The 14433-nt window shown below is 41.5% G+C and overlaps 1 protein-coding gene across 1 annotated transcript; it reads right to left on the bottom strand.

The window, feature by feature from the left end:
- Positions 1-499: 499 nt before the first annotated feature.
- On the bottom strand, positions 500-13714 carry sfrp1a (secreted frizzled-related protein 1a). The gene is made up of 3 exons (XM_037779079.1): positions 12909-13714; positions 9211-9291; positions 500-825 (listed from the first exon to the last, which is right to left on the bottom strand). Exons 1-3 carry the CDS (start codon positions 13429-13431, stop codon positions 500-502), a joined length of 930 nt encoding a protein of 309 aa, XP_037635007.1. The 5' UTR covers positions 13432-13714.
- Between the last annotated feature and the right edge of the window lie 719 nt (positions 13715-14433).

The following is a 14433-nucleotide window of genomic DNA, read 5'->3' as shown; positions in this document are numbered from 1 at the left end:
GCAATAATCCAAAACCGAACAGAACAATCCCATTGGCTATTTTGTCGAGGGAACCAGGGTGATGCTAACTTCCTGGTTGGCCTACAATAATACGTCATCCCTGCAGCGCTCTATAAAGCAAAAGTGTATTTCCCAAAATATCCAACTATCTCGTTAGGCAAAATCCACTGACCTGTTGAATGAAAAGTATCTACATAGGCTACATATAGAGGAAATGATTTCAGTGAGGAAGGGCTTTTACTACAAAGTCCTTTTCTTAAGACGAGGAAAAAAAAAAGGAAACCAAACCCTTTTTTTTGTGGTGTCATCACACACCACAATCAACTAAATCTTAACAATGGACATTTCAAAGTATATCTGTAAATATACAAAGATAGATAGATATATAAACAGGACAATAGAAAGCAAAGTTTGGGATTTTAATGCTTGTGCAAGTTCATATGTAGGATGAGATGCGACCAAAGTAGGCGGGGGTGGGTTGGGGTTGGGGGGGGTCATATTATTTGAAGACCGTCTCGAAGGCGGGACACTTGTAGGTCCTGAGTTTCTTGACGGCCTTTTTGAACTCCTTGCTGGACTTGTCCCACTTGTGGATGCCCGTGAGGAGGTACTGCTTATCCACCTTGCGGCCCATGATTAGATAATGGTTTCCCAGGTTGTCCAGCTGCTGGCAGGGGCAGTCCGCGCCGTTCTTCAGGTACAACACCAGCGACTTCATGTCCTTCTTCTTCAGGTTCCCCTCTTTCAACATCTTCTTCCTCTTCTGCAGGATCACCTTGCGGTCCATGTTTTCTCGCTTCACCTCCTTGATCTTGGCCTTGAAAGCTGTCGGTGGAGAAAAAGGAGAAAAAACTGTTACCTCGCGCTCAAAGGCCAGACGTGCACCGTGTGTCACCCTCATAATGAAGGTTATCAGTAGCAAGTCAGCACAAGGATCTCTTCAAGGTCAAGTATGCTAATGTGATTCTGTAAAGGCATACTGGTTTGGTAAAACAATCCTCATTCACTGGAATATTGAATTTGCTCTCTTTTCTTTACAATTGACTTTCCCTATACGCTTTACATCAAATGGCTTGAGCATGAACTCTTCATCTTGACACCGAGCTGATTCCTTCTGATTGAACACCACTCAGCCTCCACCACAATGGCTGATCGCCATCAAACACATCCACTGGAGTGCCTTGCTCGAAGGAACCAGTGACCATTCACTGAATCAAAACTATCACAAGCCTGAAATTAATGAGAATGTACAGACTGTCCTGGTTAAATGATGAATATAGACACTAAAATCATGCATTAGCTAGATCGTGGTTGATTACTTGTACCAGGGATTTCTACTAACTTTCTGGCAAATTGCTTTACTGCGTTGAGTAATATTAGGTATTACATCATCCAAAGCAAGACTGGCCTTTTCACTGTTATTGGGGAGAGAAATATGGATGGAATTCTATATCCTAGTATATGCAAATGTATATCCATTTATATATTGTGATATAATAATTTTTTTGGAAAAACATTTATACCGTTGTGGACTGATACGTCCACAACGATAGAATACACCCAGAGATATCAAATGGTATAAACGGGATGACTCTAACAGGAGACAAATTAAGATCATCTGACAAAATATATTACCCACGTCTACACTGTTAAACAAAGTTGTTTTTTATTACGTTACCTGTAGTCTTCAAAGTTTTGATGAGGATCCCTTAAAGTGGACCTATTATGCTTATTTTCAGGTTCAAACTTGTATTTTAGGTTTCTTCTAGAACATGTTTAAACGCTCTGTTTGAGCTCCTGCCCCTGACATCTACAGTTATACGATATACAGTATGAGCAATAAGCTCAGTCTGGACTATTTCTTGGTCTAGTTCTACATCACACATTATGTGGATTAATTTTTGATTCAAAATAATCAACCTGGTCTCATTCACACGTCACGTTTTGTCATAGCCCGCAGCATCCGATATCGATGCACAAGGCCCCCTTCAGCTTCTGTATAAGACGCTTTCAACTAACTCCAACCCACCTGCGGTATTATTACACGCTCAGAGCAACTGTTCTGGAAGTCAGGTGACGAAGTATAATGAGTGACAAAGTGTGCATATAGGAAGGAGGACGGGTTGGATAGATGGTCCAAACAACTTTCACCCAGGAGACCGCTGTTTGTGTCCCGTGTGACACCTAAAATCAACTACTGCTGACTTAAGTACGTTACGTAAAGTAGGCCTACTGATGTGACGTACATGAAGTTACATAACAAACATACTTAATTTAACCCAAACCACAATCTTTTATTTAACCTAACCAAGTAGTTGTGTTGCCTAAACGTAAATGACGCAAAGTGCTCCTAACAAAGCATCCACACTGTATGTGATGGGTTGGGAATGAGAACGGGTTGAAATAGTGATATAAAAACTGCTGAGTTTAACACAGTAGTTGTAGTAGGCCCCTAATGACCCATATCTATGGTGCTTATAATGACTGATAACGACTATTTAATGGCCTAATAACAGTTAAATTGGGTGTTCTTTTGCTCTGTATAGGTGTACAGGTAAAGTTCTGTTGCAAATCTTGCTCATGCAGAAGAAACGTACAGTATAATCTTCCCAATACTTGGTTTAGGCTCATACCAATGCAATATCTGTTTCAGAGATCCAGATACCATCAAAGGACAAATTAAATGACACACAAAACCACTAAAACTTTCTGTGAATTTAGTTAAAGTAATGTATTTGTCTGGTCAAGACTAGCAGTAGTTTTTAGCTTTAACCTCCCTCTGACTCTCAGACTCTTCTTCAGGTTGAACATAATACTCCTGATAATGCTCTAAACTCTATTTAACCTTCTAATCTCTCTGTTTCCTCCAGTTCCCCCTTCTCAAACAGAGCACGAGTCACACTTTGGTGGTCCAAATCTCCATAATGCCTCCACGCATTACGTCCTCTCTTTTTCCACTGACATGTAGTGATGTGTGTGCGACACGGACGACCTTGTGACACGGCAATGTGAGGGGGAAAAAAGGCGCAGCATGCTAACGTCCAATCTAAGTGACAGAGCTGATGTCGAGGATAAATCACGGCGTCATGTCGGAGACAGCCAGCCTGATCGTTACTTCTGTCTAATTTTCTCCACAGTTTGAGACACCAAATCCCTCTTGACTCACTCTTCACAGAATCGTGCCTGCCATAAAAAACATGAATTGGCCCTTTAAGAAACTTCCAAAAACGTTTCATCTCTTCCTTTGTGCATTTTCTAATTAAAGTGTTAAAAAAGAGCGGCCCTGTTTTTCCCAGTATTAAGAGTGCACATGGTAGGGATTAAGACTTTTATCCCCCGTCTCTAGTCTCTCTGTGAGGAGGCTTAGTGTTCAGTGAAATCAAAATGGGCAGCATTCATAATTAGTGAGTCATAAAAGAGAAAGTCTGGCCCACCCCTGAAAGGGCTTCATCTTGATAAATCCTCCATCCTCCATAATCCTTTGACGCTATGAACTTTCTTTGCACCTCGTGTTGTTTGAGAGCTTAATCTCTTCAGCGGCTGCCATACAGTAAGAAGTTAACATCGAATAATTGAACTGTTTAAACAATTCTGTGCTCTGCTTTCAGCTGCTGAAACCATCCCTTACACATAATTATAATGTGCGATAAAGCAAACAACTATTTTCACTTCAACATGAAGATCCATCCAGTAGGTGGTCTGTATGTGTTTGTATGCTCCTGTTCTCCTTGAACATGGACTACACAGCTCAGTAAGCTGCCATCGGTGTGACCAACACTGAGCTATTGTACTGACAGAATGAAGGCATTTGATAAATCAGCAAAGAACTCAAACATTGTAGCTGAAGCTGCTGAAATCACTTTAAGGATATTAATATAAAAATAATTATCTAGTATCAATTAAGTCTTGAGGTACGATTTTGAAGCCCTTCAATTAACTTGAGTATTTCCATCTTCTGCTACTTTCTAACTCCAATCCCCTGCAAAACTTTTTTTACTTCCCTATCTGACTGCTACTTACTTGTTAATATAATTCAATTCTACATACAAACATTATGATCGGCTAATAAAATACGATGCATTTCTATAAGTTAGACCAAAGGTTCCCGACCCTTTTTGCCATGTGAATCCTAAAATTATGATATCAGCTTCTAATATGTATACCTCATCATAGGCTATGTGGACACGAGTTTTGAGGAATACAACCAAAAAGTGAGTTTCCATCTCAGATTGTTTAATTTGTAGGCGCTTTAAATGCCTGGAGGGATTATTGTATTCCGTATTTCACAAGAAAATAAGCACAAATTTGAGAGATGTAAACAAAAAATACACTAAATTTGGCCAAACAGTTCTTACACATCTCTGTCTTTCTTATATGCATAATCATCTTGTGACCCCCTCAGACAACATTTTGAATACAGGACTTTTACTTGTATTTGATAGTGTTATAGTGACGTATTGCTGCTTTTAAGTAAATGGCCTGCATTCTTTTTTCTTTTTCCACCACTGCATATAAATGATTTAAACTGATATGTAATCCAAAAGTTCCTAACCTGGAGGTCGTTGACTTTAGCAACGTGTTATAATTTGCCTGGAATCATTAAATAGCAAAATAGAATTTTGTAAAAAAAATAAATAACATGATATCATCATTTATTACACGGCTTTGTTGAATACTCAATTCTGATTGGTCAATCCAGCTTTCTACGGTCTGTTATTTCTGTATAACAGACCGTTGCTATGTATAGCAGACCGTTGCTATGGGTGCAGTTCTGATGTCGGACTCTGGCGGACCGTTTATGTGTCAAATTATTGATTTATTAAGTAAGTAGCCTTGAAATAAGCGGGATAATGTACAGCTAGCGGGTCATTGTTGTGAAATAAACCCTGTCAGGGCGATGTAAGACTCCTCCGCTCCACGTCGGGGGTGCGGCATCGCCCTGTCGGGGTTTATTTCACAACAATGACCGACTTGCTGCACATTATACACTTACATAATGGAGACTTAAAGTCAGTATAGAATCACATTGAATTATCGCCCAACTAGTATGCCATTGATAGAAAAGTCAGAGGACATCAGACATTTAACTCTAAGCTCTTATTTTGTAGAATATAGTGTGTACATATTTCATTTGCCTATTTTAACTTAAAAACTACATTTAGGTATTGTGTAATGTTAACTAATTCAATTCAATTTATATTTATATAGCGTGAAATCGTAACAGAAGTTATCTCGGGACGCTTTTCATATAGAGCAGGTTTAGACTGTTCTCTAACAGTGGCAAGAAAAGACTCCCTTTTAACAGGTAGAAACCTCGGGAACAGCTATAAGTAGTAATACAAATAGAACTAATAACAGTAATCAATAGCAGTGGATGTAATAGAGTGATAATAGAATTATCAGTAATAATAGCAGTAATGATAATATAAATAAAACTACTATTTACGATTCATGTAATGTCAACTAGACATGTTATAAAAACTAGATTTAGGTATTAATGATAACTTGACTGTAGAATGATTTATCCTTTGAATAATCTGAAATAATGCAACGTTAAAGCTGTTATTTGGTTTGGAAGTTTTCCCTGACCCCTGACCTGATTTCCTTTGCCGGTTCCGAGGCGCAGACAGGACCTCCAGCTCCCAGGGTGTCATAAACTCAGCAGGAGGGGCGTGTACTGCTCCCCATTCACAATAATGGAAACACAAGTGATCCGATAAGCTGAAGTGATCGGTGCAGGGCTGCCCTGTTGTTTAGCGCATCAGCAAAGGAAAGGCGCAATTTGGCAACGACAACAAAGTGAGCTGTCCGAGGCAGAGGGCACATTTAATTGAAGGGTTTCTGGAAAATGAGGCACCGTAAAACCTTAAGCACTGAGGTAAATTGCGGTGGGAACAAAGTGTTGAGTGGGATGAGCTGTAAATCTGTTACCAGCTGAGTGCCGCAAATAGGATGTGTGTGTGTGTCATTTGGGAGAAGTCAGGGAGTGTCAGTCTTCACTGAAGAAAAGCGCTGGACTGAGAACCTGTTACTTGTTACAGAAGTTCTGATGTTTTAGCTCCAAACACACATCCAATTTACAAGAATCTCTCCTCCGCTGCCAGAACAACTTCACATCCAACCACCTTAAGTCAAAAGCTGTATTGCCGCAGCATTTTCTGCTTTCATCAGTATCAAACCACAAGGAAATTGATGGGAAGCAATTACGTAGGGCGTCAAACAATAGAAACACTATTATCACATACACAAAAAAAATATTTTACACTTAACTTTTACCTTAAATGAGAACAGATCATTCGCAACTTCCAGTAAGTGAAGTTTTTCAGTGGACAAAAATGCTAATTCCCCGCCAGGGTGGGGATATTATACACATGATTGGTCCTCGCAGATTAATAAAGACTTCATTGCAAGTCACTGATTCATTCCTCATGCCTCTCCGTGGTTTTCCATCCCAGTGTTCCGTGGAGAAGAGCAAGAAATCTATCTATCATATCTGGGTTGTGGTCTTGTCCAAACAAAAGAAGATGTCAGCTCCTAAAAACTGCTGCTACCTCCTGCGTCCGTCCACTTTCAGACAAGTCAAAAGTAGCTCAGAACGCTGGTCTAATCTTTTGTTGGTGGGATAAAGCTCATCATGATTAAAGCTTGCTTCTTTTTTTTTTACATCTGCATTTTTTCTTTTCCCTCAGGACATGACATTAACTCATGTCTGGCTTCAGCTGCTGTCACATATATTTATAGTTGCCGTTTTTCTCAAACTGAATTCCATCGGCTTACTGGAAAAAGCAACAAACAAATCTTTAGCCGAGCTGCTGATATAAGTGAGTGATGCTATCTCTGTGCATTAGATGTTTACCCGCTGTAATCAACTCATACGCCATGCTGAAATCACAGCCATGTTTGTTGCATTCCAGAGGAGGCCGGTCCCTTGTGGGTTCAAACCTGCAACATAAGCAGCGCAGTGTGTCTCATCCTCGGCCTGGGACTAAATATGTCTGTGTATCCTCACATGTCAGCTGGTTCGGGGGCTTATGACAAGCAAGCAAAACAACATCTGTCTTCATCCGAGATGAAACAAGCCAATAATGTGCCACTCTCCTCTTGGCAAACCAGGGCGCAGACTGAAAAGAGGCGCGTACCATCACCGCAGCATAAACAGCGAGGCAATTCGTTAAACAAATGTAACTTTAAACTTTTTCCTGAGAACCGGGAGAAAGTCTGTTTCCAATGTGCATCCAGTCTATGTTTGCCCGGAATGGCACCTGGAATTCAAGCTGCCACAAGTTTTGTTCCAGCCAAGGAATAAAACATGAAAGCTTAACATCTTGCATCTTGTGTGCATCATGCACATATTATTCCTGGAAGTCATCATAACAATTGCAATTCGGTTGATGTCTGTGTTTTTAATTGAACTCAATACTTTCGATCATACCGGGTTCCTCATGCAAACATTTCCACAACTAAATCAAGGGCTCCCCTCAGTAAAAGATGTCCCCTCTCTCCTGGTTTCTTCATGTCGTTTTCGGTCTGGTTTCTTATCCAAATGACTGGTCGAGAAATTTTCTTGAATTCTCTAACTTTCCCTTTCGCCACCATTTCTCCCTAGATTTGATAATATTCCACAAACTACACAACTACTGAAACTGAAGAACATGACTCAAATTGATCATTATCATTGTGTTGTTGTGAAGCTGTTGAAAGATAGACTACCTTTTATCCAGGATTTTGTTCATCTATGGTGTTGAATTTCAAAATGATTCCGCACATTAATTCAAAGAGTTTTGGTGTCATGATTATTTGATAAGCACAGCTAGTTTTTCTCCATTTTGCATAAGCAAATATGACAACAATAGCCATAGCTTACTAAGAGGGCAACGTGGCATGCAGTGGGTTTTAGGAGCGCCCATCCCTTGAGTAGGCCTACAAGTGACAAGGCGTGGCCTGCTGCACTTATATGCTGTGAATTTCCAATTTTTTTAGCAAAGTAAGAATTTCTCATTTCCTCCTTGCTATGTATGTGTAGCCTATGTAGTAAAAAGAGCCATCTGAGCTCATTAACCAACACCGGTCAAAGGGATATTTTTTTTTTTTTACGCTATAATTACAATATTTTCCCAGCTGTATCTTGCAGTCAAACAGCCCTTTCAGATGGGATTCGGTTAGTTTGTTTGTTTGTGTTATTGTGTGACTTTGGTGAATCTAAACAAACCCTTTAAAACGCAAAAGTCACACAATAACACAAACAACACATTAAACGATAACACAAACAACTTCCGTGTTCTGCAAGGTAAAATTGTTGTTTTTATCAAGGGAGTCTGGTGGCTTTGAAGAACATAGATAACGGCTTCAGTTCCCCGTCGGAAAGAGCTGTCTGACGGTGAGGTAAAGCGGTAAAAATATTCTAAATATATTGTACTGATACTGGTTTTCTTAGGTGTGTAAAATCAGTTTTTCTGCTGTCTCCGTCCATAGCAGTACATTGCTTTGCTCCCCTGCTGGTACTCCTGTCTGTTTCTATAAACTCCATTTACTGTAGGTAACACACTGACTATGGAAAAGTAGCTCAAACAACCCCACTTGAAAACATCCGAACTATCCCTTTAAGGGTCAACTAAAGTGATTTTTTTATATATATATATTTTATTCTATCTGGATTTAAAAAAAAAAAACATATTTGAAATAGATGTTATTGAGGAAAAACAAGCATGGTTTATTTAGGAAGACATTTAATGCCACCATGTGCAGAAGGTATTCTGCGGTAACAGCCCGTCCAGACAGCAGAACAAACATCCCACTTTACTACTGCGAGGACCTGCCACATAAAGACTTTAATGACCCCAATTCATTAGTCACAGAACATCATGCTCTACCAAACCCACCAGGCCTGGTACATCCTGACCAAGAGATGTAACCTTCACATAAACACCGAGAGCTTCCGTAATCCAACCAAGAAATATGGAAGAAGTTCTATAGAGTTCACCAAGTATGGTCAGATAGAGGGTGCACTTTAGGACAAAAAAATGCAGCTTTACATACTTTGTTAATGATGTATGGAGTGTTTTAAAGCCTTGAAGATGGAAGATATATTAGATCATGCTGATCCGCTGATTTCATGGAGCGCTTTGATACATATCATGGGTTTATCAAAGTGGGGGGCTGTGTAAAATTTGCATGTTGTGTTGGCACAATTGGTGTCGAAGGGACACTTACCGAACTCGCTGGCACACATGTGCTCGATCATGGCGTCTGTTTTCATTTCGTTGTCACATGGAGGGCAGATGGGAGAGTAACCTGTAGTGAAATAAGTGAAGGGATATGTTTGGAAATCAGTGGAAAAGAGACAAAATATGAAATGCAAGTTGCAATGAATCATTCACATGGCTTTGCACTGGAATTATTCAAATTGCCACCCACTTGGGATGTGGTTAAAAAGAAAAAGAGGGGAAACAAAACACTAATGTCTCATTAGAAATGAAGGGGAGTTAATAAACATACATTACCACACTGCCCTTAAAAATACACTTTTAAATGATTTATCCAGCAAATGTCTGCACAGACCGAACCTTGCTCTGCATGCAGAGATCCTCCCTAGTGTCTGAGTGAGTCGCCTGCTCTCTGGGGCTTCGTACGCTCTGATGACCTGACCTCAGTGAGGAATGTCTTCAGCTTTTATAGCCGGCTGTAACTAAGAGGCTGCAGTAAACACTCTTCCTCTCTCTTTCTGCTACATATAGACAGTTTTTTAAAATGGATCTTTCCATAAAGCGATGTATACACCTTAAATGCACAAAAAAAAAAGGATTCAAAATGTGGAAGGAATAAATGGTAATGATATTCAATTCGAGCTTGAAGGAATGCTCTGACATTCCAAAAAAAAAGATAATAATAGCCGGCTCGAAGACAAAGAGCCAAAATGTGTTTTTGCCAAAAAGTAATTTAGTCTAGAGGCATATCTGTGAATATTTTACCAACACAATTTTTCATTTTTTTTTCTCTCGACTACCGCAAATGATCGCCTCATGCCAAACAGCTGAGTTCACTTTCCAAACAAACTTGGACCTGCAATGCGATCGCGGCGTCCTGCAGCATTTAATTCAGACCAACTGCATTTCAATGTCACGGCGTGGATCTGGATCAATTCAGCGGCGAGGGTGGGGTGGGGGCAAATAGGTTTCCCCTCCGTTGCCAGTTGTCCATTACATGTGTTTAACGAAAGCTTGTGAAAGTAACACCCAGGTGTCAAGAGCTTATGAAAACAGACACTGTTTACAGAGTCACGGGTCCCTTTGCCTGCTTGAGCCTGGTTCCCCTTTAAATCAATTATCACCAGCCTGTATTCAGCAGCACTGTTAGCTGACCTCTATTAACAATCATTAAGGGGAACGGCTGAGAACCTCTTCATCAACCTTAAGATCACATATATAACTACTTTCGAGGAGACTATTGATGGCAGAAAGTCCCGTGATCCTCCAGAGTAACAGGCCGGACTCTATGTCCTGCCGGAGAACGCCGCCTTTATTTATCAGCGGCGCTGACAACCAACGATAACATCTGATGTCGGGAGAGCTGGAGCTCTGTGTGGTCCCCCTAACCCTGAAAAGGGAGTCTTTTCCAGAAAAACGGGCCTCCGTCCATACCACCATGTCAGTCAGTAACACCCACCCCCCTCTACACACACACACACTCTAGATACAGTGAGCACTGTGTAGTTGCTGGAAGATCCACAGTCCCCCATTTAAGGCCAACTTCTTCAGCAAAGATGTCTCGTGTGTGTTTTGTGTGTGGTGTGTTTACAGTTTAAGATTGAAATCGAAGTAGGTTGATGATGGGATGATGGAAATCCCCTCGATTTTATGGTTAGAGTGAATGAGATGTTGTGTTTTCCCCTTCCCTGGTGGTGTACACCTGCGACCAGAAAGGGACACCGAAGCGAATCAGCCTGAGCTTTCTCTTCAGACGTGTTGATCTTGTGCATTTTTCAGGGTTTCTCTGGTATTTGTCAGCTCGACCTGTCGGGTGAGTGCAGGAGGAACATTTTTCTGGACTATGTAACTACATCCCCCCTTCACTTATGCAGCTGATGAGGTGTCTGATTCTGTTTCATACCAACACACACACACTGTGCCAACAGGTTTGGGGAATCTGCAAGCCACGGAGCCATTAGTGATAGATAAGCACCTCCAGACCGGATTTTAACGCACACTATTTGGAAAGTGTGTTTTTTTTTCAAATTAGCTCTTTGTCTTTCCGTCTTTCGGCAGTTTTTTATGCATTGGTCAGAGATGGCTCGGCATAAAATGGGAATTAATAGATGCAGGTATTCACTTTTCGCTGCTGGACTTCCTCCCAGCATTGTGCTTCGGCTCAACAAAACACCTTGGAATAAATCACTACCATCTGTTAGAGCTTTTTCAATATATTACACTGAGTCAATAGCAAGCAACTTCACATTCACAACGAAGCCGGAGTTTGGCAGCTGCAGAGATAGAAAAGGAATCCACATAAGACTTTCTTTAAGGAGCGTGGGGGGTTGCCGGTGTGTTGGCATTGTTAAAATGAGATCAAATCCAGGGCTTCACAGCTGATTTCCCCCCCAAAAGGTTATATTTGGTTCGTTTGTGTTGGGATTTGCATCTGCAAACACACCTTCAGCCCTGAAACAACATTCTCAAGCCCATTTAACTGCACGGGTGTCGATTTTTACTCCGTGCCAAAGTGGTGGCTGTTTGTTTTCTCAGTCAGGTAGTTACTCTGAGTTAGTTAAGCTATAGTTCATGCTTTGTTACATTCAGGAACCCCAAATGGCTGCATTGGAGCCAATTGACGGAAAATTTGTAATTTAAAAAAACAGATTCATCATTTGAGTCATTTATCAGGCAAGAACTGCTAAATGTTTGCAGCTTCTATGGGAATCCAATGTGAGGATTTGCTGCTTTTCTCTGTTTTAGACTATATATATATATATATATATGTGACGATTTCTGGGCCACTTTTAACTGGTTGCGGTGTGGAGAAGGCTGTGAAGCAAATTTGTTTGAGTTTAAAGTCAGAATACTAACTGTATATACATTTATATACACTAAAATACACTAAAATACATTTTTCACATGTGGCCCTCATCATTTAGACCTTGATAGGGAATTTAAAATTTACAGAAAACATATCTGAACACATAACTGAAAACCATTCTCTGGGGTGCGGGGGGAGGTCATGACCTTCTGAAACTCTGGTTACAGTCAAAGTTTGATGCTTTATTTCTCACTATTTTCTAGGGTTGTATGAGCCAAAATATTAATCAATATATTGAAAAAAAGTCTGATAACAGCATCACCTCTCCACCAGCTATACCACTAATGTGCTTTTGAGCCATGGGCATTAACTAACCCCCAGATGTTCCAGTGGAGCTGCTCAGTGACCACCATCAGCACGCTGTGGTTTTACTGGGCAACTCCATGGATGGACTTGGTAAATGGACTTGCATTTATATAGCGTTTTTCTAGTCTTCTGACCACTCAAAGCGCGTTACACTACATGTCAGCATTCAACCATTACACACACTGATGGCAGAGGCTACTAAGGTGGCAACTTTGGTGCCCATCAAGATCTAATCTAAATACGCAATCACACACCGCTGGCACACACTCGGGAGCAGCTTGGGGTTAAGTATCTTGCTCAAGGACACATCGACATGTGACCCGGAGCAGCCGGGGATCGAACCACCGACCTTCCGATTGGTGGACAACCAACCTGCTCTACCCTCTGAGCCACAGCCGCCCTCCATCTAAAATAACAGGTGTGTTGGCTTTCTCCTGACAGTAAAGTAATAATAATCACTTTTATTAAACAGATATGAATCCATCAGTGAGGAGGACCTTGTCAATTGCATCGGAATGTGTATTTTGTTTTACCTGTCGGCCTGGTGGCCTCGGTCGCGCTGGAGTTCGTCATAGCAATGCACACGTCGTCTTGTGGGAACTTGTCGCAGGTGAGCATCTCCGGCCACGGGAAGCCGAACGACTCCATGATGGGCGTGCAGCCGTCGCGCACGGCCTCGCACAGCCAGCGGCACGGGTAGATGGGCCTCTCCATGCACACGGGCGCGAACAGCGCGCACAGGAAGACCTGCGTGTTCGGGTGGCAGTTCTTGTGCACGAGGGGCACCCAGCTGCTGGCCTGCTGCTTCGCCTCCGCAATGGTCTCGTGCTCCAGCAGGTTGGGCAGCAGCATCTGGCTGTAGCCCACGTTGTGACAGAGACGCAGGTCCTCCGGGATGTCCACGCACTGCGGAGGCTTGCCGTAGCTGCGGCCGGCGGTGTACACGTCCGACTTCCAGCTCAGGTACTCGTACTCTGACGCGCGGCACCCGGACATGAGCGCGACTGTGGCGGCCAGTCGGACCATCCTCCAGAAGGACTGAGAAGCAGACCTCATTGTTTTTTTTTCTGTTGTTGGTTTTGCAGCTCAGAACAGACGATTCAAAAAACACTCACTTCATGAAGACATTAACACTAGAAAACAAATGTTAAAAAGAGTGGGGAAAAAGAGGCTGCGCGTAAAAACGTGTTGGAGTTTCTGTTTTTTTGGGTAAAAGTCCACCGGCTCTGTGTTTCTCCTCTGGCTGCATGCAGCACCCGTAACGCGCTCCTCCTCTGGTGCGTCTGACTCCTCTGGTGAGAGTTTGGAGAGGTAAAGAAGCTCTGCCTGCTCGGAGCTTGGAAACAAGAGCTTAGAAGAGATTGTAAAGTGCGCTCCAGCCAATCAGAATGCGTCTGCTGCGCCTTTTGGCACTCTGCTGTCAGTCAAAAAGGCTTAATTACACAGTGTGTAAAAAACTCTCCAGGAGCCTCCCCACCAACCTCCTTTTACTCCCCTCTGCTTGTGCTCCTTTGTCAAAACAAAATACTGAATAATAAAAAAATAATAATTATTATAGAATGGCAAATGGAGGCACACAAGCGGTATAAACCTGGGATTGTGTTTATGAGTTCTCATGCAAGTTGCACAGAATAAAAAAGTGTATTAAGGAGCACTTCTGTCATTCCAGTTCCCACAGTGTGGTGCAGTGAGGAAGATCCCTCCAGTAAAGTGAGGCTAATTTCATTTATATGAAATTAACTACCAGATATCCCCACAAGAGAATGTACATGGAGAATAGCCTCAGTTTTTTTTTTATGCCCCTCTCCTGTATTACTGAAAAAATAAATAATAGGTTGTTTAACAAAACTTCAAGAGAACATTTTTTATATCTTCTGCACTGCATAAAAAAAAAAAAAATTGAACCCTTGTCTCAAGTTGGGATTGATTTTTCTCCTCACTCTTTTGTACAACCCCAAGCATTATTCAGTTTTAAAAATGTAACATAATGTAAAGTATAACATCAATATGGACAAATGTAAATGATATGAAATATGTTATTCTGGCTATACCATCTTT

This window comes from Sebastes umbrosus, chromosome 8, assembly GCF_015220745.1.
Source record: "Sebastes umbrosus isolate fSebUmb1 chromosome 8, fSebUmb1.pri, whole genome shotgun sequence".
Classification (NCBI taxonomy): Eukaryota; Metazoa; Chordata; class Actinopteri; order Perciformes; family Sebastidae; genus Sebastes; species Sebastes umbrosus.
Note: the sequence above shows the minus strand (reverse complement) of the source record. Positions and strands in the feature narration are given on the sequence as shown.

What these genes read in the sequence shown, in the direction of transcription:
- sfrp1a (XM_037779079.1), bottom strand. Translation starts at nt 13,431, where the DNA reads ATGAGGTCTGCTTCTCAGTCCTTCTGGAGGATGGTCCGACTGGCCGCC. An exon ending in CGAGGCCACCAGGCCGACAG is followed by an intron (nt 9,292 to 12,908) that starts GTAAAACAAAAT and finishes ATTTCACTACAG; the next exon opens with GTTACTCTCCCATCTGCCCT. An exon ending in CATGTGTGCCAGCGAGTTCG is followed by an intron (nt 826 to 9,210) that starts GTAAGTGTCCCT and finishes CTCCACCGACAG; the next exon opens with CTTTCAAGGCCAAGATCAAG.